At 52.0% G+C, this 27,192-nt stretch overlaps 7 protein-coding genes across 7 annotated transcripts; 3 read left to right on the top strand and 4 right to left on the bottom strand.

The window, feature by feature from the left end:
* Positions 1-4: 4 nt before the first annotated feature.
* BDZ99DRAFT_495326 (uncharacterized protein) lies at positions 5-4,485 on the top strand (the record flags this gene model as incomplete). Its single annotated transcript, XM_033723368.1, has 3 exons — positions 5-332; positions 382-3,861; positions 3,930-4,485. The coding sequence occupies 3 exons, from the start codon at positions 5-7 to the stop codon at positions 4,376-4,378; spliced, it is 4,257 nt and encodes a 1,418-aa protein (XP_033580640.1). The 3' UTR covers positions 4,379-4,485.
* On the bottom strand, positions 4,467-7,155 carry BDZ99DRAFT_459455 (ATP-dependent DNA helicase). Its single transcript, XM_033719167.1, has 2 exons — positions 5,774-7,155; positions 4,467-5,727 (listed from the first exon to the last, which is right to left on the bottom strand). Exons 1-2 carry the CDS (start codon positions 7,088-7,090, stop codon positions 4,609-4,611), a joined length of 2,436 nt encoding a protein of 811 aa, XP_033580639.1. The 5' UTR covers positions 7,091-7,155; the 3' UTR covers positions 4,467-4,608.
* Positions 7,156-10,293: 3,138 nt separating this feature from the next.
* Positions 10,294-12,436, top strand: BDZ99DRAFT_409631 (pyridoxal-dependent decarboxylase). The gene is made up of 3 exons (XM_033716549.1): positions 10,294-11,225; positions 11,380-11,498; positions 11,548-12,436. Exons 1-3 carry the CDS (start codon positions 10,415-10,417, stop codon positions 12,100-12,102), a joined length of 1,485 nt encoding a protein of 494 aa, XP_033580638.1. The 5' UTR covers positions 10,294-10,414; the 3' UTR covers positions 12,103-12,436.
* Positions 12,437-12,723: 287 nt separating this feature from the next.
* Positions 12,724-14,598, top strand: BDZ99DRAFT_222693 (uncharacterized protein). Its single transcript, XM_033713446.1, has 3 exons — positions 12,724-12,839; positions 12,903-13,092; positions 13,142-14,598. The coding sequence occupies exons 1-3, from the start codon at positions 12,822-12,824 to the stop codon at positions 14,383-14,385; spliced, it is 1,452 nt and encodes a 483-aa protein (XP_033580637.1). The 5' UTR covers positions 12,724-12,821; the 3' UTR covers positions 14,386-14,598.
* Positions 14,599-15,961: 1,363 nt separating this feature from the next.
* Positions 15,962-18,889, bottom strand: BDZ99DRAFT_472848 (uncharacterized protein; the record flags this gene model as incomplete). The annotated part of the gene is made up of 1 exon (XM_033721796.1): positions 15,962-18,889. The coding sequence occupies one exon, from the start codon at positions 18,887-18,889 to the stop codon at positions 15,962-15,964; it is 2,928 nt and encodes a 975-aa protein (XP_033580636.1).
* A 1,632-nt stretch (positions 18,890-20,521) lies between these two features.
* BDZ99DRAFT_485840 (transcriptional activator spt7) lies at positions 20,522-24,064 on the bottom strand (the record flags this gene model as incomplete). The annotated part of the gene is made up of 5 exons (XM_033722737.1): positions 20,522-21,023; positions 21,075-21,295; positions 21,356-21,829; positions 21,882-22,756; positions 22,804-24,064. 5 exons carry the CDS (start codon positions 24,062-24,064, stop codon positions 20,522-20,524), a joined length of 3,333 nt encoding a protein of 1,110 aa, XP_033580635.1.
* A 1,153-nt stretch (positions 24,065-25,217) lies between these two features.
* Positions 25,218-26,993, bottom strand: BDZ99DRAFT_553459 (uncharacterized protein; the record flags this gene model as incomplete). Its single annotated transcript, XM_033727096.1, has 2 exons — positions 25,218-26,101; positions 26,981-26,993. The coding sequence occupies 2 exons, from the start codon at positions 26,991-26,993 to the stop codon at positions 25,260-25,262; spliced, it is 855 nt and encodes a 284-aa protein (XP_033580634.1). The 3' UTR covers positions 25,218-25,259.
* Between the last annotated feature and the right edge of the window lie 199 nt (positions 26,994-27,192).

Below are 27,192 nucleotides of genomic sequence, written 5' to 3'. Positions count from 1 at the left end.
AAGCATGGAAGACAACAGCAACGTGTTCGCGATACATACACGACCCACCGTCGCAGATCTGCACGGAGAGAACCATTTTGCGCAGCTGGCGCGAAAGCACTGGCTAAACCCGTCAAAGCCAACGAAGATCAACCAGAAGATCGTCAAGGAAGAGCTATGGGATGAGCTAGAGAAGACCGACTTCGCTTTTGGATCTCTCCTAGTCCTGGAGAACTTGCAATTGCTAGAGAAGTACCTCTGGCCTGGATACTCCGAGGACGCCTCGAACCACCAGATCCTCTTGCTTGCGTTGATGGTCAACGTGAAGCGAAGAGAGAACCTACCGTCCTGGGGTGAGTTGCCAATCTCGATCTACTGAAGCCCAGACTAATGATAAACCAGATCACTTCAATAGCAAGCCCTCCGAATTCTCGTCCTTCTTCCGTCGAATCCTCTCCATGAGCATCGACGATTCGCTCCCCATGAAGATCCGTACACAACTCATCTCTTTCATCATTGGCGCCTTCCAATCCTTAGACAGCGGGCTGGTTAGAAAGGAATGTGCCCCCCTAGTGTCCATATCGATATGGCAAAACCTACACAGCGATACGGTCAGGGATCGTTTGTTCGAGAAGAATCCAGTGCTGAAGAAAGCATGGAGGGCCATGTCGAAACGCCTCGACTCTGCAGACGACGATGTCAAGGCAAGATTGCGGTTTGAACGGTCCTGGCTGTACACTCTGCTATTGGACTTCCTAGACCGAATATACGGCGAAACGACTTCGGATAATGCTAGCTACTGTGAGCGCTTCGTCGAGCTCCTCACTGACCTCCAGAGCCAGCTTCCTACGAGGAGGTATGTCAGCACATTGCTGCAGGACTTGAATCTACTCCCCGCGACTCGACTCTCCCCTATGTATACCGACGAGGACAATGGGTTATTCCGAGACCTATACATTCTCCTACGCCATTTCACGTATTTCCCAATCAACGATCAGACAGGACAACATCAAACGGATCTCGAATACCACGAGGCGCATTGCTTGAAACTAGCCAAGCTACAGCGGACAGCATTCAAGCACTTCAAATCGAAACTGACCATCCTGGCCCTGTCGAATTATGGCTCCCTGAACCAGAGAGCTGACCTGGAAGGGCACTTGGAAGAGCTTACAGTTGATGAGATAGTTCAGCTGTGTGGTTTGTTAGGCTTCCGTACAGAGTACCCCAAATCATCGTCTCTTGTGCAGGACCGAGATTTCTTCGCGGAACTGATCATTGAGGCGCACGAGAGGAGACCAACGTTTCAGGAGGCAGTGAGGAACATGCCCATCCTCCCAACGGAGCGTATCTTATACGAACCGACATTTTTGCGGAACGAGTCATACAACGGCTCGAGACCACTGGCCATTCCGAAGTTGAATCTTCAGTACCTCACAATAGGCGATTTCCTCTGGAGATCGTTCATCTTGCATCGGTGCGAGTCCTTTTACGAAATTAGAAAAGATATGGAAGATGCCATCAGACGAGTCCAGCCGAAATCTGCTGGAACAGGCACTAAATTTAACGGATTCTCGCGCATGGCTCTGCCAATATCGAAACCCGCTATCATTGATGTTGCACCCGCCAAGGTTGGAGACGAGCACCCTGCTCAAGTAAAGGCTGAGATCATATTGGATGTGAGCCGCTTGAACTACGGTGTACGAAAGGACTGGGACTCTCTGCGCGCTGATGATGTTGTCTTTCTACTGGATGTTCATCCCGTGGATGAAGACATGCCAATGAGGAATGGGCATCAACCTCAGCATTCAGGGCAGAAGGCAGGGCTCCGACGATTGAGGGCAGCAGAGGTCATACAAGTCCAGGACGAAAAGGGTCGCCCGCTCCGTGATCATCAAAATCAAGATGGCGAATCGTACCGACCACGACAACGGAGACTGCTCGTAAGACTAGACGCTGTCGCGTATAAAGAAGACATGGATCGAGTTGCAACTGGCAAACCAAGCGTTTATGAAAATATCAACCTCATTGTTCGCCGCCGAGGACGCGAAAATAACTTCAAGCCAATTCTCGAATCCATCAAGCAACTCACATTGTCCGATATACCGGCGCCGTCGTGGCTCCAAGAGGTATTTCTGGGATATGGAGATCCTACATCAGCGACCTACAAGCGCCTCTCAAACCGCTTGCATTCGATAGATTTCCGCGACACCTTCCTTGACTGGCATCATCTCATTCAGAGCTTACCAGGCAAATCAATTGAGCCTCACGAGGATGCAGATTCTAGCTTTGGCCCTCCTTACGTAGTGGAATTCCCAGCTGGGGATGCAGAGCCAATCCCAGTTAGGCCATCCAAGAAACGACGACGAGATCAAGTTGAGATCACACAGCCACAGCCTGTACATGAGTCTCTGCAAGTATCTACATACAAACCACCAAACACCGGGCCATATCCAACGGACGCACCAAGGTTGAACGCTGTTCGATTTACCCCTACGCAAATCGAGGCCATAACCTCAGGTACCCAGCCTGGATTGACGGTTGTGGTCGGCCCACCCGGTACCGGAAAGACGGATGTTGCTACCCAGATCATAAACAACATATATCACAACTTCCCAGACCAGCGGACTTTACTCATAGCACATAGCAATCAAGCGCTCAATCAGCTTTTCCAGAAGATTGTGGCGCTCGACATTGACGAACGCCACCTTCTTCGTCTCGGTCATGGTGAGGAGGAACTTGAAACGGAAGCCAATTACAGCAAATATGGCCGTGTGGAATCTTTCTTGGAGAATCGAGCACGCTTTTTGCAAGAGGTCGACCGCCTCGCGCAGAATTTTGGCGCACCTGGGGCCCACGGAAGCTCCTGTGAGACTGCTGGGTATTTCAATTCAGTCTACGTGTTACCAGCATGGACGAAGTATTGGGACCTCGTGCAGTCTGACGACTTCACGATCGAGCAGATCATCAACCAGTTTCCGTTCCAGATGTATTTCTCCACTGCTCCCCAGCCTCTATTTGAACCGGATTCAACGCGCGAAGAGATCGTGGATGTAGTCGAAGGCTGCTACCGACACGTCGAGAAGATTTTCACCGAGCTAGAGGACATTCGTCCTTTTGAGATTCTAGGGAGGCCGCGGGACAAAGCTAATTACCTGCTCGTCAAGGAAGCTCGAATTGTTGCTATGACATCTACCCACGCCGCTATGCGAAGACAAGAAATTGCTAATCTTGGCTTTCATTACGACAATGTCATCATGGAGGAAGCAGCACAGATTACAGAGATTGAGAACTTCATACCTCTAGCTCTTCAGCACCCTAAAAACGGGGAGCTACCTCTACAGCGTGTCGTGCTTTGCGGAGACCACCTCCAGAACTCCCCCATCATCCAAAATCTCGCCTTCCGACAATATGCCAACCTCGAGCAGAGCCTATTCCTCCGACTTGTGCGCTTGGGTGTCCCTACCATCATGCTGGACCAGCAGGGCCGCGCCCGCCCCAGTATTGCCGAGCTCTACAAATGGCGCTACCATCGTCTCGGAAATCTCCCCATCGTCGAAACAGCGCCCGAGTTCCAGACCGCAAACGCCGGCTTCCGCTACGACTACCAATTCATCAACGTGCCCGACTACAAAGGAAAAGGCGAAATGGAACCAACGCCCCATTTCATCCAGAACCTCGGCGAGGCCGAATACGCCGTCGCGTTGTTCATGTACATGCGGCTGCTGGGCTACCCGGCCTCCAAGATCTCGATACTAACTACGTATGCCGGACAGCGCGCGCTGATTCGGGACGTGTTAACACACCGCTGCGCGAAGAACAGGCTGTTTGGGATGCCGAGGATTGTCACGACGGTGGATAAGTACCAGGGCGAGCAAAATGATTGTAAGAACCCCCTTCTCCCTCCCTTATCAAAATCGCGAAATGATCATGTGACTGACAAGTAACTCCAGATATCATCCTCTCCCTCACCCGCACCACCCGCGTCGGCTACCTCCGCGACATCCGCCGCCTCACCGTCGCCCTCTCCCGCGCCCGTCTCGGCTTGTATATCCTCGGCCGCCGCGACGTCTTCGAGGCCTGCTTCGAGCTCAAGGAGGCGTTTGATCGCTTGCTGCGCCGCGAGGACAAACTCTCGCTCGTCACTAACGAGATGTATCCCGCTACGCGCCTACTAATCGGCAAAGCGGAGTGGACGGAGATGGAGGGGGTGGAGCACCTCGGGCAGTACGTGTACGAGATGACGCAGGCGAAGGTGGCGGCGCTGAAGCAGAATGGGGGCGTGCTGCCACCGATTGAGGAGGAGGTCAAGGCTGAGGATGTGGACATGGAGGATGGGGATGAGGGGTATGTCAAGGAGGAGGAGCTGGAGTCGGAGGAGGATGTGGAGGGCTTTCAGTAGGGCTGTCAAGTAGTTGGGTCAGGTCTCAGGGTCATACGTGAAAAGGTGGCGTCGTGCTCGCGTACGTAGGAATTGTACAAAAAAGATACCAAGTTTGAAATATCAGGATGATCTATGATATAAAGACTACTTCCGTGCTTGCTTGTCGCAATGTTACACAGATGATCGTAATGCGTAAAGCCCCAGCGCCGCCCATGCGTCAATCGTAAAGCCATTAATAGCAACAAAGATCACGTCGGCATCATGCCGATGCCCCCAAATGCTCCTCCGCCGCCGCCGCCACCGCCGCTACGTTGAAACGTGTTCCCACCGCCTGTCCTTCCTTTAGGAGCCTTCTTGCTCTTAGAGACGCCGCCGCCTGAGTGTCGACCTTTGCTACCTCCGGATGACCTATTACCACTCTTCGGCCAGGCCGACTTCGAAGAAGAAGCCTTGCTCTTCGATCCACTTCGGTATCCTCCTGATCGGCCACCAGTCGAAGTCTGAGGTCTTGCCGGCTGCGGTGGAACTCCCGCAGCTTGAGACAATCGCTTATTGAAAGCGGCAACGTCGGGAGGCGGGAAGTAAGAGCTACGTTGCAGAGGCTCGTCGTCCTCTTCCCCTTCAGAACTGGCAGAGTACTCCTCTGGAGCATCACTCTCCTCATCGCTGCTAATCAAATTGACAATCTGATGGTTCGGATCCTGAGGCAGGAAGATTTCCTTTGTCCGTTTGGCCAGGTCTAGAAAGACTTTGCCGTGCAATCGAACCATGTCTGCGTTGATGCCTGGAATCTGGAAGAGTTCTTCTTGGGTAGTCGGAAGCGAAATGCCAATCTCGCGGAGAATAGTGTCTGAGAATGGCTGGCTACGAAGGCTCCTGAGGACCATGATTTTCTTGGCCTTTCTCTTGGCTTCTTCCATGAAGTTCTCCAATACACTCTGTTGCAACGGGTCCAAGTTGGCAATTTTTTCGTCAATGGTGATGGGAGGTCCAGGATCTCGTCGTTTGGTACGTGGCGGCTTTTTAGCCTTCGGCGCCGATTTCAACTCGTTGTCTTCGTCAGAAAATTCGAAGAAGTCGTCAGCAACCACAAATTGGTCGTCCTCACTGTCGGGATCTTCATCTTCCTGACTGTTTTCGTCCTCCTCAACGATACGGCGATTGCGCCTTTTAGTAGCAGCCGCGACGGGAGAAGACAGATTGGTTGAGGGATAGTCTGCTCGAGCGGCCGCTACGCCCGTCCGTGCTTGCTTCCCATTCCTCTTTGCTGTAGGTCTGGCAGCTTTCGGCTTCGCATCTGGTGAAAGGCGAACCTGCAGGCTCAGAGGTTTCCTACGTCTGACGTACTCGTCACTTCTTGGCCCAAGCTAGGCAAGTCAGCATACGATATAGGAAAGAGAGGTAAGTACTTACTTCAATATAATTAGTCGCGAATTTCATTTTATTGATGACGCTTTCCTCCTGAAGAGCCTCTTCGTCTATAAGATGTTGGAACAAACGCTCAACATCTCCACGCTCCAGGTCTGCACCCACACCAAACTCTTGCAGTTGGCTGTATGCGCCAATTTTCTTGCCTTTCGCACCACGTAATACATCAACACAATGCAAGAGCGTTACCTTATGTTTTTGAATCTTGCCCACCAATTTTATCGCAGCGGCTGCGTACTCGGTGACGTCCCTAGTCTCGAAAGTAGCATTCGACATGCAGTTGTCGCAGGTATTGTTACAGTCCTCACGACGGAACGATTCGCTGAAATATTTCAGAATCTGTACTCGGCGGCAGTCGCTTCGATTTTCGCAGAACTGAACGACGTTGCGAAGCATCGCTCGTTGTCGTTCCTTTTGTTCCCAGACGCCATCACCATCGTCAATCATTCGTTTCAGCGACCTCGTGTCCCCGTACCCATAGTACAGGTAACAACCAGATAGCTTCCCATCACGGCCCGCACGTCCAGTCTCCTGATAATAGCCTTCCAAGCTCTTTGGTATGCTGTGATGCATCACGAACCGCACATCTGGCTTATCAATACCCATTCCAAACGCGATGGTAGCAACAATGACGTGGTAGACCCCTTGTTGCCATTGCCTTTGCACCTCTGACTTAGTTTTAGGCTCCAACCCAGCATGATAATGGTGTGCTGAAATGCCGTGGATTTCACGGAGTTTCTTTGCGTTCTCCTCGCAACTTTTCCGAGAAAGACAGTAAACAATCCCAGACATGTTTTTGTACTTCCCCTTGATTGTATTGGCCATGTCGCCAATTACATCTTTGCCCTTTTTCCGAATCTCGTAGGTAAGATTAGGTCGATTGAAGCTTTGTGTGAAGACTGCGCATCCCTCGATACCTAAATTGAACATGACGTCTTTCTTGACCATTTGCGTAGCAGTCGCAGTCAATGCCATAACAGGCACGCCCGTAAATTGCCGTCGCACTTCTCCAAGAGCTTTGTAGTCAGGCCGGAAGTCGTGACCCCATTGACTGACACAGTGAGCTTCGTCGATGACTATCCGCGCAAGACGGCCTCGTCTATGTAGGTCAGAGAAGTTGTTGATCATAGACTGGTTCTTGCTCAGCATTTCTGGCGTGACGTAAAGGCATTGAATGTATCGCTCAACATTCGGGTCCCGAAGCGCGGTCGTGATGACTCTTTTCTCCTCCGGAGACGAGTCTCCGTTTATTAAGGAAGCTTGAATATCGAGCTTCTTGAGGTGGTTGACTTGGTCTTCCATCAGGCTTAGCAAGGGAGACACTACAATGGTCACTCCTTTGGTTTTTCCGGACGTTAAGATTGAGGGCAGCTGGTAACAAAGAGACTTGCCGCCGCCCGTAGGCATCAGTACAAAGACATCTTTACCACTGAGAGTAGCATTGATGGCTTCGAGTTGGTTGGGCCTGAATCCCTTGAGTGTAAATCGACTCCTCAACACATGCTTTATATCTTGCGACCATGGATGGTTCATCAATGCCGGGTCAATGCCAGGCTTCTCTAGCAGCGATTTCTTAGGCGATGGCCGGGAGGCTGGCTTTGGAAGGCGGGTAGGGTTTATAGATGTTTCCGCAAGAACATCACGTGGAGTGCCCTTCCAGTCGAATACTTGTTTTGGCTCCTGGAATTCGGAATCTTCCACTTCTAGTAAAGCTTCATCGTCAAGTTCACCGTCGTGGAAATCATCGTCGCTATCTTGAACGCGCCCCTCTCCCATGTGAGGCTGGAACAAGTTTTCTTCTGGATCAAAGTCTTCTCCATACTCCTCATCCGGGATGTGTTCGTTTGGGTTCCAAAATTGCGCACTCTCGTCTCGGGCGAATGCTTCCACTTCAGGGGCATGATCAGATCTGTATTGCGGGTTCCGCGGTCTTGTGTCGAATGCCTGGTCATAATTTGAGACAGACTTAGATTCATAGGTGGTGCCATGTATACGATTGCGTTCAGTCACCTTGGGTGAGAATACTGATATAGTAGCTTCGTTGACCGGCTCTCCATCAGCCATTGGTGATTCGGCAAATCGAACTCCATGAGCAGGTTTCCAGGTTCCGTTGGAAGTTATCTGTGTTTGTTTCACATATTGTGTTTGTGCAGCAGCAGCAGGGTTTGCCTCTGATCGTAGCTGATTCATTCGAAGGTCCAGCCTCGGCGTTACTTGAGTCGACTGGACTACAACCTCGGAGCGATCGGCCACAGAATGAGTAATCTCTTGGAGATAAACCGGGTCGCCTAGGAGGCCAGCAGGTTCGAGAACGGAAAATGATTCCTCTTCGATAGCCTTCAAAGATTTTGAGATCTCCATCGCTTCTTCCAGTTCTGCTTTACTTGGGAAGCGTTGTCGCAAATTGTCTCTCATCCGTCGGCGCCAGCCGTCCGCTTCCCTCATAGAGTTGAGAAAATCGTCTTTAAGGGTGAGTAGTCGCTCAAGTGATTGCTTCTTCGTCCGTAGAGATGTGACTTGGGCTTGAAGTCTCTGCTGCAAGTTAATCACATTATCTCCAGCTTCAAAACAAGAGATGATTTCGTGTCGCGTAGCCTGAATATCGGAGCACGTGTCTTCCAAGCGCATACGGAGCTTCTCTTCTGGACCGGCCAAAATCTTCGAGATGAGACCTTTCTGCGCATCATCAAGTTCGGCAAAAGTCAGCTCCTTTGAGTCGATGTTCTGTGACTCTGCAATGAAATGAGGGGCCGACTGGGGCTCGCGTTGGGACAAGGGCAGAGTCTGTTTCTTCGTAACGATTCCTAGGTCTTCTCGATTTCTTTGTGGAGATGGCGATGCATGGTGCGGAGCAGCCTGTGAGCGGACAGGCGATGAAGACGGTACAAGGGTCTTTATTGGCTTCGTTGGTGACGCTAATTTCTTTGGTGACCGGACCGAATAGCTGAGTGGGTTTTTAGGCTGAGATTCCATAACACCATAATCGTCTTCGTCGTCTTCAGAGTCCGCGATTGTGTCTGGCACGACCCTCTTGTTCTTCCCTGTAGAGAAAGACGCACTTGGAGTGGCGTTTTCAATTTTGAGCTTTTTCTTTTGCGGAGAAGAATGTTGCTCCTGGCTCCTCAATTTCGGGGCGGGTAATGAGACATCGGACGTCACTTGACTCAACGATCTTCGAATGCTTGTTGTTTTAATGGTGGTCCGTTCTTCTCTAGACACAAACGACCGCTCATCCTGCTCTGCCACGAGATCCGTTCCATTGTAATCATCGTCGTCAATATTGTGCCAATCGGATGGTTCTTCCCTTACAGGACTCTTGAGATTCTGTGCCATGGTAGAATAAGGCGGCGGTGGTTCGTCTAGTGAATCGCTTAAAACGACATCGATTGCTATGAACTCGACGTCGTTTGCGGGGGAAAGGTTCGAAGCTGCAGGTTTTGCTCTCGGGGGCCGCGAACAAGGCTTAGACCGGAGGTCGGACTCGAAGTCTTCACTCTTCCGCTTCTTTCCCCTTGTCTCTGGTACTGGGCTTGACGATTGGGGTCCGTTGCTGCCCCCTGTAAGGTCAACAGCGTCGACAGTGTCCCATGCTTCCGGCTTTCTTGTTCTAGATCTCCCGGTAGAGCTGCCAGTTTGAGGGGCAGGATGTCGCGTGGTAATTGCCGGTCTTGGACGAGTATGCGTGAAATTCTCTGAATGATCTGTAAAAGTAAGGTTGTCAGTACTGAAAACCTCCTTGTTCTATCAGTACGTACCATTGTCTTGCACAGGAGAGCGGGGCCTAGTAGATACACCGGAGGGTGTTCCACTCGGCGTCTGACGTCCTTGAATCAGAAGTCGGGGTCTCGAAGCAGACGAAGAGCCGGGCCGTAGTCGGGCCATATCAGGATCAGCCTCGCCGGCACTATGGTTGTTCTGGATCTGTGTTTGTCGTGTGGCAAGGTCGGTTCGAGCTGTTGGAGGCTGAGCACGTGTACTGCTGGTGGCATGTTCCAAAGGAGGTCCGCGGTTTGAGAGAGACTGTTCAGAGTGTGCCGTAGAGTCCGGAGCGCGATCCGAAACGAAGGGTAGAGATGCGATAGCCGGAGGTATGAATGGCTTTTTGGACAACAACCAGGCAAGGTGCTCATTTAGATTGTTCCGCGTCATGAGGGCGGAGCATGATCAGCGGGGGCTCGCATTGAGTCTCTATCACAGTTGGTGGTAGGGCTGGCAGACGGGGGTGGGCGATATCCCGGGGACGTGTCGTCGTGGTGGTAGCTGAGGTTGAGGTTGAGGTTGATTGAGGCGCGTCCAAAGCGCGCTAACAATTCTCGCGAGATCACGTGCAGAAGCAACTTCACCCCCTAGTCCGAGGTTTCAGAAGAGGTCGAAGCGGTGACTAACAACCTTCACGAGAGGGAAATACTTTGCGATCTAGCACCAGCCGGTCAATTTACCCGCTCACTGATATGCCTAACAGGATAGAACTGCCTAGCTAGGCTGTGAGTTTTAGCGCGTGCCAAAGTCACGGTGTGGCGATACAAAAGGACGGTTCCTCCTCAACGATGAGAAGCAATTCAAATTCCTTTCATCAATTCACCCTAGCGGTATCAATCTCAACAGTCTCATAGCCTTGTACTCATAATGTCGAGCCAACTGCGTTCCGCCGCCATCTCTACAAGTGTTTTGCCCGAGGGACATCTTTTGACTCATGCTCGCACACACCTCCACCATACCCTCCCAAAGGTTGGTCTAGGCTCCGCCGAAGCCATATCTCATATCACGGAAGATCTCGCACCTGCGTTCAATGCCTCGAGCCGGTCTCCAAACTACTACGGCTTTGTGACTGGAGGCACTACACCAGCAGCCGCTCTTGCGGACAACCTGGTCACATATCATGATCAAAACGTCGCAGTCCACCTGCCCACAGAGACGATTGCGACCGAAGTGGAAGACAAAGCACTGACCATGCTATGTGAGCTGCTGAAGTTTGACGCGACGGTGTGGCAACACCGAATCTTCACGACTGGGGCCACCGCCAGTAACGTTCTGGGTCTAGCTCTTGGCCGGGAGTACGTGATCGGAGAAGCTTCAGCTGTTCGAAACGAAGAGATCCTGAGTGTAGGAGGACTTGGGATTGTTGAAGCGATGCACCGCGCCGGGTTAGAAAAGATACAAATTCTAACGACTGTTCCACATTCCTCGATATACAAGGCTGCGAGCATTGTTGGTCTTGGTCGCGCTTCGGTCAAAGACGTTTCTTTGAAAGGATCCACCCATAGGATTGACATGACACTCTTCAAGGAGTACATTGGAACGCCGGGATCCGGGACAATTGTATCGATCTCGGCGGGAGATGTAAACACCGGCCTCTTTGCGACCACTTCGCTGGCTGAGTTACAAGAGCTAAGAAGCATATGTGACATGCATGGTGCCTGGATCCATGTTGATGGCGGTAAGTTTCTTTGTTCATCAAGCACCATATCGCTAGAGATCTCGTCTACTCATCAACTTCCTTCTCACGCCTTTGCTTCCTATCTTGTTCTTCGTGCAACCCTACGCACGTCTTGAAGATGCTCGTGATGATTTCTAAGCACTGACCGCATTAGCATTTGGCTTAATGGGTAGAATGCTCTCTGGCCCAGAATACAGCTCTATTATATCTGGCTGCGAAGGCCTGGAGCTGGCCGACTCAATTACAGGGGATGGGCACAAACTACTGAATGTTGTAAGTATTCCATCAGGAATTGATAGAAGCCATACCTGACCGAACACAGCCGTACGATTGCGGCTTCTATCTCAGTCGCCATCCCTCATATGCTCAAAAAGTGTTCCAGAACCCAAACGCAGCATATTTAGCCACAACCGGGTCGAATGACGGGATTTTGTCGCCGCTGAACGTCGGTCTCGAAAATTCCCGCCGATTCCGAGCTCTACCCGTTTATGCAACGTTGCTTGCGCACGGTAGCGATGGTTACCGCGAGATGCTTGAGCAGCAAATTGCTCTAGCGCGATTCATCGCAGATTTCATTGTGGATAGCGATGATTACGAGCTATTACCGTACAGCGACGGTCCCAAAGAAAACCAGATTGCTCAGACCTATATGATCGTCCTCTTCAAGGCCAAGGACAATAAGCTTAACGAGGAGCTAGTTCAAAGGATTAAAGCCACCCGGAAAGTATATGTGTCAGGAACAGCATGGGAGGGGCTCCCTGCCTGCCGGTTTGCAATTTCCAATTGGCAAGTCGAGTCCACACGGGAATTCGCGACTATCAAAGAAGTTCTTGAGTCGATCATCAAGGAATACTTATTGGAAGGCGCCCATGACTGAGAAACAGGTTGCAAAGGTGTGTTATCTCATAGCCGCAAAGTATTTCGAAGTTATTCTAGCGATCCAGAGAGCATGCACTGTTGAAGTGTCCAGCTAATCGCGGACATACATCCGTCACCTTGTCAAATGCCTATCTCATTCTCCCGATTCGCCGACCTCTCAGCTAGCCTTCGAGCTCGGCTCGGCATACGTGGTTGCTAGTAGTTGGGCTTGTGTACCCATATCACGTGACGGATATGCATGACGATCACTCACGGCAGCCAGCGGAGAGCCGAACGAAACGATTGTCAACAACCTCATAAAATCTCCATAAGAATCAGGTGGGAATCAGGACTAACAGTGCTTCAAATAGATATTGATGCTCATGTTTAATTAGTACGCTAACAGTCCGTTCTACAGCTTCGTGTTTGGAGCTCCAAGAAAGCCACAGCAATAACTGCAGCAATGGTGCCCGGTATGCAGAGAACCCTAGACTTACGATCAGCTCCTCACGGAGTAGACCCCGTTCCTATTCGTCACTGACAATCAAGCTCCCTCGGTGCTCTCCCCAGATCTAAGATTCTAGTGGTTCGGCCCCACGCCTCCATGCATCCATGCATCCACACATCCACGCAACCCTGTGATCGCATGTCGTTGATATAGTTTATAGCCTTTCGTGACTCCATATTCTTGCTAAGTTTTGGGATCCCACAGATTCTTTCAGTAACTCAGTCAGGGTCATGGCATCTCCAAATCAGGTACGCGTTGACCACTTCTCACATGCTGCGCTCTGCTAGATACAATATCTGACCAATTAGCAGCTGCCGCCCGGTGGCCCTCCGTATGCGCCTCAGACTAAGAGCTCAGGAGGTGTTCCCAGATTGATTCCAGATGTACCTATCACTGGTAGCTTTCTATTATTATACGTAATTTTCTCTGCGATTCATCTTCGTATCGATATCAGGAACAGGAAACGGGGTCACAAGTTCATTTTCTCCCGAGCTATGCTGGGTAAGAATCCCGCTCCTCCTCTATATTGCTCGCGCTGACATGTAGCCAGCATTCTGCGTAATTCGGATGGCCACCATGTCTCTCAGGATAGTATGGGCCTGCAACAGAAAAAACGTCAGCGTCGGCATCGCTGCTCAAATCTTCGTCTACGTCGGGACCGTCATCCTCTTCATCATGAACTGGTTCTTTGCCCAACGCATAATACGAGCTCAAAACCCTCGATTCGGCTGGTCGATGCCCTATCGCATCATCCACCGAGGCGCCCTCGCCCTTCTGATCTGCTGCCTCTTGATGCTCGTCACAGTCGCCCTCCAATCCTTCTTCACCCTCGACAGAAACATCCACCGCATCGACCGCAACATCCAACTAGCCGGCCTAACCTACTTTGCTCTCTTCTCCTTCGTACCGCTCCTCGTCCTCGCTATCAACGCTCTCCTCCCCCGGCACGGCAAAGAGCGAATTGGAGAGGGCAACATGACGAAGAACATCCTCATCCTCGCCCTCGCTGTGACCACCCTCACCCTCGGCGCCTCCTTCCGCGCCGGCACCTCCTGGCTCAACCCGACCCCCTTACGCGCTGCGACGCCATGGTACCTTTCCACGGCCTGCTTCTACGTCTTCTCCTTCACCACCGAGATTCTCGTCGTCGTGCTCTACGCCTGGACCCGCTTCGACCTGCGCTTCTGGGTGCCCGACGGCGCGAAGAAGCCGGGCGACTATGCCGAAGAACCGCCCCGCGATAGCTTCACGAATCATGTGGATAGCAGCGATATGACGCTGCATATGTACCAGGATGATATCTTCTCTGATACGCGCACCTTGGCGGATAGCCTGAGATATGGCCCGAGCACGCTGCAAATGGATGAAAAGACGGGGGCGTGGAAGGTCAAGAGGAGTAGTCGCGGGAGCTCCGTGGCTGCGAGTATGAGCTCGAGGTGGTCGGGGTTCACTGGGCCGGGTGGCATGTCGGATATCGATATGCCTGCCGTTCCGGAGCTGCCGGAGATGAAGGGGGAGAGGTGGAGTCGAGGTGAGAGTATTGATGCTCTGCCGCGGTCGGAGGAGGGCGTGCAGCAGGAGCGGAATGATGCGCTCTCGCGACTTACCGGAGGCGGGAAAGATGAGGTCGGCGGCAGCATGGTCAGTTTGAAGGCTGTCAAGGAGAGTGGTGTTGTCGATGAGGCAACGAATTCGAAGAGTGCGTCTCAAATTGAGCCTGAGGTTGCTCCGCCAGGCCTTGAGGATGTCCACAAGTTCGATTTTGATTTTGACGGACCGAAAGAAGGCGTGTAATGATCGTGTAATTGGACGGCTGACGCTGATACGCTTACGATATTTATAAGTTACCTACGAGCGATTATGGATTCTCTCGTGTTTAGCAGTATGGCAAGCGCTGCACCCTCACAAACATCACAGCAAAGAAATAATGTGTAGATTAGAACGAGTATATCATTTGCGAGGAAAACCCTTCTCGGGTCAAAAACCTCAATAATATCCAACCATGTCCACAAGCATCTCACATATCCATCTGAACGATCACTTTCCACCTAAGTATCTGTGAATATGCTGCCCCGAAAGAGTGACAAAGGGTGGGAATACATGGCCGGGGAAGGGTCGAGATAGCATAGTCTACAAGGGCCGGGTTTGTGCCCTACATATACAAAAGATATGGTGATACATGGAAGTGAGACCTTGATTTTTGGAGGTGGAAGGAGGGGATGCCCGAGGGCGAAGAAGAGAAGAGGGCCCGGGGTAGGGCGAAGTCAAATAGTTTTTCGAAACTTGCCAAGTCTGCTCTGGCCACCGTAGCCTCAGGAGAGCCAGACCTCACGCACGAATACAATTTCAGGAGGCTGGGAGCGCAATCGGAGTGATTTTTCGTCAACCCACGATACGTTTAGTGGAGACGCAATCCTTCCTAGGTCTTTGTTCGACAGTCAACTACACTTGTATATATCACATATCTAATGAACCATTCAAGCGTACGTAGTCCGCGCGTGAACAGGCCGCCAGGAAACCACATACACCCCTTTGCCGTTGTCTGAAGTAGCCTAGCAAATCTACTAGATGCCTAGAACGATGTGCTTAGACCCCATTTGTATTTTCAAACCCTCCTTGAGGCACCACAGACAGCGGTCATGGAGTTTATAAAAATCGGCGAACGTCACATGCTGTTAGACACTCAACCAACCAAAAAGCGATCTAAAGCGCTACTAGTTCTGCACCTACGAGTCCGCTGACGCTCACAATCACGGACACCGCTAGCAATTTGAGCAGATTCTATCTGCAAAGTGACTCATGGGTGCGGTATTGGTGGATCTGTTCTATTTCTGGAGAGGAGAAATCTTTTTCTTTTGTACAAAGAGCATCAAAGCAAAATTAAACCGGCAAATCCACCAGACCAGCCCTTTCAATATTCGCATCTTTTGAAGATGTAGTCTTTAATCCGGGCTGGTATTTTTGCTAGTGCTGGTACTACTAGCGATTCCTCAGGTGCGGGTGTTCGCAATACCAGAGTCGAGAATTGAAGTGAAGTAAAGAAATGTAGCATGAATGCTACCAATCGTGTAGAACCAATGCAAGCAAGAAAAGAGAGTTTTGAGAGGACATAAGAGGAGTAAAAGCCTACCTATCCACCTACCAGTTAGTGGCCCTCCCGTGAATATTCAAGGACACCATCAATCCAATTTTGAGGTCACCACCATGACCCAAGCCTTTAGTTCACCATCGCAAGTGCTCGTTGGTCTTCAAGATCCGAGATAGCGTAGAGACACCTCATACAGTAGCAGAGGAATGTATGCAAATCTCATATAGAGCGGACTCCAATCGGCTCACTTCAGGAACAATCTTGCACAGTTTAGAAAGACGCTCACACCCACGTCTTCTCTACCCAGTCCGTCTCCACCGCTCTCCTAGAAGGCAGCGGGAAGTCATCCTCGATGCACTTAGTCATATGGTAACTGTTGTAGCCCAGAATCTCGGTTCTCAAGTCCACGTATTCCCGCTTCGTGATCTTGAGCAGCGCATAGTTCTGGGGTACACTGTCCCCCCGCGCAATTGCCCGGCAAAGACGACCAATCCGGAGCTGCTTAGCGTACAAGAGGCGGAGCTGGTTCGCCCAGAACTGACCCCGGGGAGATATGGTACGGCTGGGGGTGCGGACAATGTTTGATCGGCCTGGTGTGGGATTGGGTGGGGGTCCCCTCACATGGTATACTGTAACCGTGTGGGTAGGTTGGCGTTCTCCTTCTGCACCTGCTGGTCCAGAAACTCCTGGAAGTCCCTGTGCCTGTCCCGTGATGTTGATATCTGGAACGGGATGCTGTCGTCGATCCATGATTGGTCCCCGACGAGTGACGAATATTATCTGCTCGTGCTGCTGCATCGGAACTTGATCGGGTGCCGAGTTGCGCTGCGTTGGCGACTGATGAGTTGAGGGGCGTCCTGAGGTGCTGTACTGCATTGAATACTGAGGAGTCGTGGAGGCCTCTTCAGCAACGGGTGGGCCGTGAGACAATGTACGCGGCTGACCAATAGCACGACGGTTGACGCTCAATAGAGATCTCTCGAAAGGATGGAGCCCAGCCGGTTTTGACGGACCGCCAGTCGAGTTGACGGTAGGTACCAAATTAGAATTGGACTGTGGTTGGTCTTTGTGCCCGATTGATGTAGGCTGGCTTCCGGATTGTGGAGATTGACCAGCGGCTGGAGATGAAGCTCCCTGGTTGACTGCTGAAACTCGGTCTGGAACGTTGACTGTGGGAAATCGAGTTGTAGAGGGAGAGGGCCGATTGAGCAAGCTTGTAGCAACCTCATGCGATGTGAGAGGGCGAAGAAGTCTAGGTGACCGAGACTGAAGCATAGAGGTCTGCTGATAATCACTCACCCCAACAGTAGCAGGCCTGTTAGCAGCGCTTGAATCCCTGAGTGTGGGATGCGGTGAGCTACCCTGATCTGACGTAGGTAGGACACCTCTCACATCAGAACCACCTTGAGTGATGCCCGTGGGAGATGAACCCGTCGTGTCCTGGACGATATCACGAGCGTTGTTGTCCCATGCTTGAGGTACTTCCGAAAGTTGCAGTCGGCGAGCAGCCTCAGTCGCATAATCGCTACTGGAGTAATAGATCTGAGGATCGGCTGTCCTCAGCGAGCCCATCGACTTGAGGAACTGCTTCCGCTTCCCGTTGTGCTCTACCATGATCGTTTCCTGTTCGTCGCCGAGTTCATTTGAAGCTGGAACGCGCACTGCCAAGGCACCCTTCCGCCGCTTTAAAGACCTCCCCAAGACACGACCCCGTGGAGGGAATGCTAGGCTGGAACTGTTGGCAGCACCACTGCTAGACCCTAGCGGCGCCCTTATGCCCATGTCTTTCTCCACATTTTCTAGCTGCGTTCTGAGAGGCGGCTGAGCTGGCGGCGCAGAAGCTGGCCTGGCTGCCAACTCGTCGGTACCGTATGCTTGTGTTTGGGCTTGAGTTGACAAACCTCCCCTTGTAATTGATGTTGCATGAGGATCCAGGAAAGTTGGAGTCCAAATCTCTGGCTCGAATTCTATGAACTGCGGAGCACCGGGTGGGTTCTCTTGAGGTGCAGCAGCCAGGCCCCCAGTCAATGCGCTTCTTGGACAATGATTAGAAATGTGGCCGACCATGTCACAAAGGCTGCACGTCACGGATGGGTCCTGACAATCACGAGCAGCGTGTTCGCTAGCCCCACAATGGTAGCATAGGACCGGTTGCGAATCTCCTGCATTCTCCTCAAGAGCTATCGGAGTCGCTTGCGAGGCGGCAGCAGCTAGAAGCAATAGCGGGTTGGAGGAGGGAGAACTGTCGGTATCGCTGCCTGTGCGGGGAAGGGGATTGTTTCCGGGCTCGGTTTGCGACTGGGGCCTTGCGGAATCATGTTTGAGGACAACGGATGTGTTGTTCAAGGCTTCTTTGGGCGGCGAGACCGTTTCTGGAGTCAAGAGCGACGGAGCCTGGGCGTCCTGGCCCGTGATCGCCGTGATAGTCGTCTCTCCGTCTGGAGCGCTCGGGTCCGAGTCCACACAGCACTGCTCGCAATAATATGCCTTTGTTTCCCAATCCTGCCCTCGAAGCCCCATGCAGTCCGTGTGCTGCCAAACGTCGCACTTGTCGCACTGGATCATCTCCCCATCATCACCCTTACGTTTACAGATACAGCGAATGACTGCGCCAGCGTCATCTTGTTGTTGATCATTATCGATTCTAGAGCTGTGCCCGCGTGCTTTCAGCTTTGATTTGCCTTTCTCCTTGGGTGCTTCTTTCGGTATTGATGCATGGCCTTTGCAGAGTAACAACGATCGTTCGAGGTGGATCTTTGAAGGTCTCGCCCGTTCGACGATCACTCCAAGTCCGCGGTTGTCTCTGTAGTGCTTTACCAAAACCCCTGTAGTGAGTTTCCTCAGTGCCTTGATCAGTCCAGGGTAGCTCTCCTCATGGCCTGTTTTGCCATGAAAGAACTCGCCTTGCTGCATAAGGTTGCGTAGAAGCGATGAGAATAGCAGCGATTGATGGTATTCAATGTCTAAGGAGTCCTTTGTGTCCTTGCAGTCGCTTTGAGATACGCCTTCCTCGAACGCCTTCATGACCATTGCGACAAACGGCTTCATTCCTAGAGGGTCTCTCCATGGCTCATAGCGTGAGTCCCAGAAACAGGTATCTCGGTAGACTGCCCATGGCCCAAGGAAAGCCTCCCGCATTAGGATATCCGATACGAGATCAGCTATTGTCTTCACGCCCAACGCGTCCAGGGCTTCTTGCACGGTGGCCATGCTGAAGGTGATGGCCAAACTTTTTGCGTGTCCTTGCGTGGCAGGGTGGCCAGCTAAGCTCTCGACGAGTTGTTTGTTTATGTTTTCCCCAATGTTGATGTACTGAGTATATCAGATGCCACACTTCGTCCGTGTTTATTTATCGATCCGATTTATTGCCCTTGTCGTACTTCCGCTCTGATTTCGCGGCGTTACTACCGATGGCTTCCCAAACGGATCTGTACGAGGCAGCGAGAGGCGGCCTGAAGGCGCGCAGAACGAAATCCTTTAGCTAATCTTCACCGCGAAAGTCTAACGGCCGGCCAAGTGACGGACTCCAGCGATAGACAAGCAGGCGACAGGTAGCTGGCGACGAACAATGGCGGCGGAGGACGGGCAACTATGGGCGCGGAGCCTGAGGGGGAGGCGATGATACTAGTACTGCGCGTAGCGAGCGACGGAAGAGAGTGACTCTTTTGGGGTAACGAGCGGCAATGTTGACTCCAGGCTGAGCGAATGACTGTAGTGGACAATAGTGAAAAGAGCGTGAGTGTCAACTGTGAAGTAGGGCGGAGGGAGCGCCGATGAAGTCTTTACTTAGGTATCCGAGGCTTGCCGCCTCGCGTCTCGATTCGCTGGAAGCCCACTACAGTGAAGATGTGCACGTGCGCTGAGCCTAACTCTCATTGCGATCCAAGACGTTAATCTCACCTTTAGGCCTGTGAATCAGGTTGATTTTTAAGGACCAACAGTCGCTCGCAGGGTAAAAAGTGAATATATTACAAGTTTGTAACGGTGAGCAGAAAGCACACCTGCAGCCACTGTGGATTGTACCTACAAGATTCAGGCCATATGACCCACGTGATAAGAATCATGGTGTGTGATGTTGGCAGACAGATCCAACAAAGCCACAGACAAACTGATTCGTGCTCTGGTCAGAAAACATGTGCATTAGGAAACTTTCAGAGAGGTTGCCCACCTGGCAAGAAAAACACCCTGGTCCTAAAGGTCACGGATAGATGGCGACATCACCGTCAGATGAGGTTCCGACACCCAGATGTTCACGCTCTCCATTGCAGCTACACAGGATCCCCGGCAGCCGGTTCACGCAGTCCAATATGTACATATAAACACCATGTCGACCCCGAGTGAGCTGCCCATTCATTGGGAATCATGCAAAAGAAAAAAAGGCTCTCAGGTTTTGGGTATACAGCCGCACACCACCCAACCAACCCATCCCAAAGTGCCATTGCGGATTGCAATAAAGCCCGAAAAGACCGCACGCCAAGCGCCAGCAGCAGTAACACGCCCAAGAAAGAACCAACCCACACCAAGTCCTGCCCAAATATGGCATCTCCTTGTCTGAGGTCCATAAAGATAGAATGTCTGTGATGAACTGGAGAAGACGGCTCAGAGAAAAAGGTCCAAAGAAGTCTGGGATAAATAAAAAAGCCCAGAGGCACCCACGAATAAATTACATGCCTGAAGGAAGGTGCTCCATGTTTTGGTTCATGAATTCAAGAAGATAATCGTCTTGTGGCTGGCCTGAGAACGTAAGGCCTGTGCCACTAAATCAGCAAATCTCCACCTGATTTAGGATGGAACCCTGAAGCGACTCATCGCCAAAGAACATAGCAGAGCACAAGGGAGCATTCAAGCTCCTCCGATGCTCTCTGGGCTAATCATACCAACTGCACTCCCATCGTCTTTCTCAGGCTCGGCATTGTTTTGACTGTCTTTCTGGCCGGGCATCTCCAGCCTGAGTTTTCCGACTGGCTTCGCAATGGCCTTTGGCATTCCGTTTCCGTTAACAACAGCGGACCCAGACCCAGACGCAGAGCCAGTGGCATTGGCATTGTTGGTGCTGTCGTCTTTACCCTCTTCAAGCTTACGCTTCTTGCGTGCCATTTGTTGCTGTTCTTTGAGTGGACGTTTGCGCGGGCTCGAGATCTTGCCGGTAGGAGGTAGACGCGGCTTAGGGAAGCGTTGCTTAACAGGCAAGTCTTCGTCTTCAGGGAGTTGTTGGTCGTTGTTATGGTGAAGCTTCGCCAAGAACCACTCTTGAACGAGACCGATTTCGTTCGTGATGTTCCGAATCGTGACGGGCTCGAATTTGGGAGGTTCCTCCATAAGCACGCCAGTGGTCGAAACGATGCTGCCGCAAATGTCAGTTCCATCGAAGACGAAAGATGTCCCGAATACGTACCTCGCATTTTGCGACTGGGCGTGGTTGTACATCCGGTTTTGTAGGAGATGAAGCGGAACACTAAGTGACGCGAGTCCGAATTCCTTGTCAAGACCGAGTTCCTTGAAACCAAAGAAGTCCTCGTCGATGTCTTCTGCGAAATCACCTCCGACAAACTGTTCGCTGCCATCGTTGAACGCTCCTGCACCATCTGCTCCCGCGCTGCCATCGAGAGCCGGACGCTAGGAAATACATGTTAGTAAAATGGCAAACGTGGGTTTGGCCTGGGCGAATAGACTTACAAGGAGCTCTGCTAGGTGCGACTTCATTCGGTCGTGCATGCCAGCAAGTTTAGTACTGAGTCGGTCTACATCTTCCTTTACGTAGCCCTCGAGTGACTCCAAGTCGACTCCATTTTCATGTAAGGAATGGAGGACGGCTTCTTCTTGGGTGAATCGAGGCTTCCATGCGGACTGGACACCTGTAGAAGCAGTACTAGGCTCTTCCATTTTCATCTTTGGCTGCTCTTGGTAGGCACCCAAGGTTCGAACAAGGTTCGCAAAGAAATTGCCAGCAATATCTGTAACAGCCTCAAGCGCGGATGGCTGAAATTCCTCGAATCCGGCATGGTAAAAGATTTTCCCTACGCTTCTCTGTAGAGCAGCGCGGCAGACATATGGAGACATGATTGCCCCATCGTCAGATACCACGAGGGGTTCCACGTCGGCTTCGACGAAAGGTAGAGGGCCGTACTTCTGGAACTGATTTTGATACATCTGCATAGCTATGTTAGTAATGATGATCTTGGGAATGGACTAGATTAATTACCTGTGATTGGAGCTGCATCTGCTTTACGATACCAATTTTGGCACATATCTTCCTAGTGTCCTGCATCTGTCGCATGTTCGCCTCGATCTTGGACGCCAAAGCACCCTGCGGAGCCGTAAAGTAACCCTTGGGCACTATTCGCATGAATTCCTCAGCTTGATTGATGACGTTGCCTTCGGAATCCTCCACCCATTTCAGCCGCTCAGACATATCAGGAATGGCAGACACCGGATCGTAGTAATCAGGCACTTGTCGCTCGTCCTCCCCCTCAATGCCCTCTGCCAATGTCTCGCCTGTTGGTTGGATACCGTCTTTCCCATCTGGGGTCGTTGAGTCGTCCTTCTTGTCTTCCTCCAAAGCTTCTTTCCGGTGCCGCAGCCACCGTCGCATGCCAGCTTTAGTCCTGAGGATAGCAGGCTCCTCTACATTGAGGTGGTCGCCACGAAACATTCGGTTACGATCCGCCGCAATCGTTGCTCTATCTTTCTTCGTCACCTGCTTCCAAGTTTTGTACTCTAGGTCATCCAAGTCTGCGTCCTCGGCGTCCAAAGTAAGACCGCTGACAGAGTTACCAGTTCCGTCCGCTTCTGATGCATCTGCTTGACTGCCAGCGGCACCACCGCGAAATATACCATTTGGACCAAAAGGAGTAAGAGTTCCTGGAGGTGGCGTAGAGAGACCATTGATGCTACCTTCCATCTCAGAGTCGGCTCGGAGAAACTCGGTTTTGAGGTTGTTGAAAGAAGGAATTGGCGGTTTTTTGTCTAGTCCTGGCGTATCCTCCAGACCTGCTGGGGGAGCTTTCCGGGCTGTACTTCCGCCCTTGTTTCCTCTGCCAGGCGCTTTTCGGCCTCGCGACGCCATTAGGGGTTCTTCTGTTGATTGTTAGTAGTGGGCTTGAGAAGAATAGCAAGTTCCTTACCATCATCACTGTCTTCGACGCCATCCACATCCACATCCCCGTTGCGCATCCTCCTCTCCTCTGCCTCCACTTCCACTCTGTCCCTTACTACGATTTCGGGAATTAATGGCACCAGCTTCTCTGTCTCCTTCTTCATATAAAGTGCCTTTTTTCGGAGGAAGTGTGCGGGATCGGCGTTATATTTTAGACAGTTCGACCAGATCAGCATCAAGTCATCCACGAATTCCTTCTTGGACTTGTACTGAAGTCCCTTCAGCTTCTTCATCATTGTTCCAATGTCCATGGGATGCTTGATGACGATGTAGTAGTCCGGCGCCTCGCGCTTGTTCACTCGTTGCAGGAACGGATGAGCATGTTCAGTGGCCTTTAGTTCCATCAGGACCTTCTCCATACTCTCATAGAGCTCCTCCTGGCCAATCCGGTCTTCACTTGCCCATTTACTTCGGTTCTTGCGGACCTCGCTGATAAGGTTGCGCAGCTGAGCATCTGTCGCGTGGACCGCATCTCGTTTGGCATCGATCCGGGCGATGAGATGCTTGAGAGTCAGACTGGAGGCTCCGAGATTGGCTGTGCTTAAGGATCCTTGTTGCGCTGGGGCTCCGGCAGCGCCATTGGTCACACCGGCAGCGGGATGTCCAGACATTTCCGTCTCTACTTGTCTATCCAGCTCGTCCAGCTTCTGCTGCTCCAACATCGCGTCCCTGTCGTTCTCCAGTGTATAAAAGAGGGTGTGGAAGCTCCTGCGCGCCGCATCCTCTGCGGCCTTCTTGTCCTGTTGTAGCTTCTTCCGCACATCGTCCGACGACTTGGCCTGGTCTGAGGAGGGTGTGCTTGTTCGTTCTACGCCGAGCTTGGCGGGGAGGGAGGGTACTTTGAGGGTGGGCGGGTCGAGGTTGGAGAGGGCGGCGCCATTGGGTGCGCCTTTGGAGAGGAGGGGAGATTGGTTGGCGTCGTCTTCGTCATCGCCGTCGTCGTCGTCGCCATAGTCGTCCTCGTCAATCGCTCGGGCGGGCTTCTTGGGGGTGATTGCTGCGCGCGGCTGGTCTTCGCGCGCGGCATCGGGGGGAGGGTCTTTGCCGGCATTGTTGCCATCGCTACCATCATGCTGCGTCTTGCCCCCCAAAGCGGCCATCAGGCGCGCCTCGGTGAGGATGAAGCGCTCCCTGAAGAGGGCGGCGCGAGGGTCCTCGTCGCCGATTGTGTCACCTCCCTCCCCGGAGACATTGGCGGAGGCGAAGGACATGGCGCCGTCGTCGCTCATATTCGGGGTGCGCAGGCGGGTCGCATTGGAGAGAGGACCGGAGAGACGATCGAGTCGATGCGCGCCATGAGAGGATGCCCGGTGCGATGCAGCGTTGGGCATGTTCAGAATCTCTTGGCGCCCCTCACGTCCGCGACGCTGATGAAGAGCCGCGGCGGGAGCGGGAGTCTCCAGGCTCAGACAACGGTTTCCAGAAGGTAAGACCGCTCATGAAGGAGGCGGGCGAGTGTGCGAGTCGGTTGGCGGTGTCGGTTTGATGGAAAGGCGATGGCGAGGCCGTCCCTGGCGATGGAAAGGCGATGGGCGACGTCGAGGAGGCCAGCAGTGAGTGATCGGAGAGGCAGGGCGTCGTCAGAATTGAGTTACCCCCAGGCCCCTAGTCGCGCCAGCCAAGTGCAGCCTTGCCGGGCGCTCGCCTCTTCAGCAAACACTCCACAAACATTCACAGAACAGGACTACGACCGTTCTACGACCAGATACAGCTGCTACACTCATCGCCTCGCAAACAGCGTATATCGCGAGTGCGAAGTGCCGTCACTGCCCGCTAGTCACCTGCAACCATGCGCGAGCTGTCTGAGACAGTCCAACCACGAGGACAGAGCCCGCATGCACCATGTTAGCGTGTAGAGGTAGTTGAACGTGGAGCACTACGTTTTTTGTAGACTAGTAACAGTTTCCTGAGAGAATATCCAGGTTTCCACGTCCAGCTCGTACTAGAGTAAAGCTTCATTTCAGGGGCCCTTCGCAGTCTTCAACGGGGTATCATCTTTTCTGGGCGCAAATTCCTACTCTCAGTATCCATAGTAGTAGGGCCATCATAAAATCTAGACTATGTCAAAGGCATTTATCACAACCACCAACCCCAGAAGAAAGATACTACAAGTTACAAGGCAAGCTCATAGTTTAGTTTCATGTTCCTTCAAGCCTGGAATATCGGGGTGATTCTTCTCTTGGCAATCACCGTGATACAGGAAGGAGGTATACATGAATGGCACTGCCTTTGCTCATCCGCCTCATTAACGCAGAACATGTACTTCCGTGCGAGAGAACCCAAAGACTCCAGTTGCGCCTCCTGTTCGTGCTGGCCATCGGCTTCTTGCTCATTGTCATAAACCTTGAGAGGGACATAAACAGCTTCCTGGCCCTCCGGTTCATTAGGTCATCCGGATTCCACCTCTTGGACATGAAGAAAGGGTCAGACCGCGCCCCGACCTTCAGGTTTCTTGGGGACTTTAAATTCCACCTCTTTTGTCCGTACAATTTGAGGTTGCCAATCAAGGAGGCGACGTGTTAGGAGCGTCAAGACACAGTTCGGTGTGTATCTAGGAATGATTGGGATACGTGCGAACGATAAACTGCACGCAATATCGACCATGGCGGCTTCCTCGGTTGGGTATCCTTCAGTATTTGGCTCAAAGAGATGGCAGTGTTCGAGGAGTAACATGTCCGGGTGGTGGTTGCTTATCTTCTGACCGTGTTTCCATGGTGAATTAGGTGGAAGACGCTCGGCGATACGGGGAGGGACTAGCTTCGCAAGATTTGTATACATGAAGAAAGTCAACTCTTCTTCATCTTGGACGCCCACATTGTCACCCTCGTCAACCTTGATCTCCATCCGCTGGGAACCTGCTTCGCCCTTGTTGCCCTCCAGGTGCGCGGAATTGAGGCAGGGTGGCTCGGGCTGCAACTTCTCTGCAGCTTGTGCCGGCGAATTCTCCTTCGGCTTCAACTGACGAAGCTTCTCTCTGGCCACTTCCTCGGTACTTTGATCATCTTGCTGGTGCTTCGCCTGCGGCTTCTTGTCCGCAATAATCTCTCGACGATTTTGCGCCGCAACAGAATTCTCCCCGGATAAGACGGGCGGGTGCGCCGCACCGCCACCACCTGACTCTTTAGACCTGAGAGACGAGGTTGGCTCAGATGAAGAGGCCACACCCTTGCTTTTGCTCGTAGGATGATGTTTTTCTTGGATAGTCGGGTGTGCAATCCCCTCGCTATGTGCGCTGTGGAACACGTCCTCGGTAGCTCTGGACTCCTCTGTCGAATGATTTGTTTGTCCGTCGTTCGGAAGTGGCAGGTACTCGAGATTGGTACCTGCCGCGCTGGGCATGAAAAAAGTGGCACACTCACCAAGTACTTTGCCTGTGTGTACACCCGTTTACCACTGCATGAAGCGCTTCAACAAGTTTCCACATAGCCCAAGGTAAAGAGCTTCTATTTTCTTTAGATTTCTGAAAATACGTTGAAGCAACCCAAGCAGTGGCAGGCAGGTGGACGCACGGGCTGAGTACTTGCTGAGTGTGCCACTTTTTTCATGCCCAGCGTGCCTGCTACAGGCTGATCCTCAAAAGAAGTCGTGGGCAAGCTTGTAGGCTGAGTTGTGGAGCCTTGCACAGTCTCGTCCCATTCAACCCGCAGCTCTTCATATATCGGCAGCATTGCGTGAGATAGTGCTCGAGGATTGGAAGTCATGACAATTAAGGATACAAGGCCGCAGGTGTTCCGGCTTGGGGGGAGGCGGTGTGCAAAGTCAAGATCCTTATGGCAAAGTGAAGAGGGCTATCGCGGTTGGCGTCAAGGTGCGATCTGAGCGGTGCTATGCTGGTTGATGAACGATGTACAACGAGTGCTGTTGCGTAAGAAGACGTAGAAATCCGGTTGGAATGAAGACGACAGCTGCGTGTGAGATGTCTTGCAGCGTTAAGAATCCGGTGAGTAGTGATGCTGACTTCGCTGGATGGAACGATGGCGTAGCTGATGTGTGACGGGATGGATGAGAAGATATGGTGGACTCGCAGAACAGAAGACAAATGCAATGAAGATGGTGTTCCAGGAAAGAGCATCCTGGAGTATGATTGGGGACAGTAACGAGAGACACAGCGTGTGGAAGGCAACAGGGGCAGGCTACATGCTTACCTTCTACACACATACGGGGCCAAAGTCTCGTCTTGGGAAACCGCAAAAGGTAAGCAAGGACTGAACCAGGGGCCCATACAATGATTATCGTCAGCCTTGTTTCAGACCTTGAAATCGTAAGAGCATCACTAGAAGTAGTAGGTTTGTTCGTTACCGCGTGATATCTTAGGTAACAGTCCTAAATCTGGAGTGCTAAATCTGGAGTCTTATTC

Source organism: Mytilinidion resinicola (genome assembly GCF_010093595.1).
Source record: "Mytilinidion resinicola strain CBS 304.34 unplaced genomic scaffold BDZ99scaffold_4, whole genome shotgun sequence".
In the NCBI taxonomy this organism is placed as follows: Eukaryota; Fungi; Ascomycota; class Dothideomycetes; order Mytilinidiales; family Mytilinidiaceae; genus Mytilinidion; species Mytilinidion resinicola.
The sequence above is the reverse complement of the archived record's forward strand: the minus strand, read 5'-3'. Positions and strand labels throughout refer to the sequence as shown.

Bases quoted from the DNA above. Each gene is read 5' to 3' on its own strand.
- BDZ99DRAFT_459455 (XM_033719167.1), bottom strand. From the start codon at position 7,090: ATGGAAGACCAAGTCAACCACCTCAAGAAGCTCGATATTCAAGCTTCC. The intron at 5,728-5,773 runs GTAAGTACTTAC...TGACTTGCCTAG, and splicing joins TCGCGACTAATTATATTGAA to CTTGGGCCAAGAAGTGACGA.
- BDZ99DRAFT_409631 (XM_033716549.1), top strand. From the start codon at position 10,415: ATGTCGAGCCAACTGCGTTCCGCCGCCATCTCTACAAGTGTTTTGCCC. The intron at 11,226-11,379 runs GTAAGTTTCTTT...TGACCGCATTAG, and splicing joins CTGGATCCATGTTGATGGCG to CATTTGGCTTAATGGGTAGA. The intron at 11,499-11,547 runs GTAAGTATTCCA...GACCGAACACAG, and splicing joins GGCACAAACTACTGAATGTT to CCGTACGATTGCGGCTTCTA.
- BDZ99DRAFT_222693 (XM_033713446.1), top strand. The intron at 13,093-13,141 runs GTAAGAATCCCG...ACATGTAGCCAG, and splicing joins TTTCTCCCGAGCTATGCTGG to CATTCTGCGTAATTCGGATG.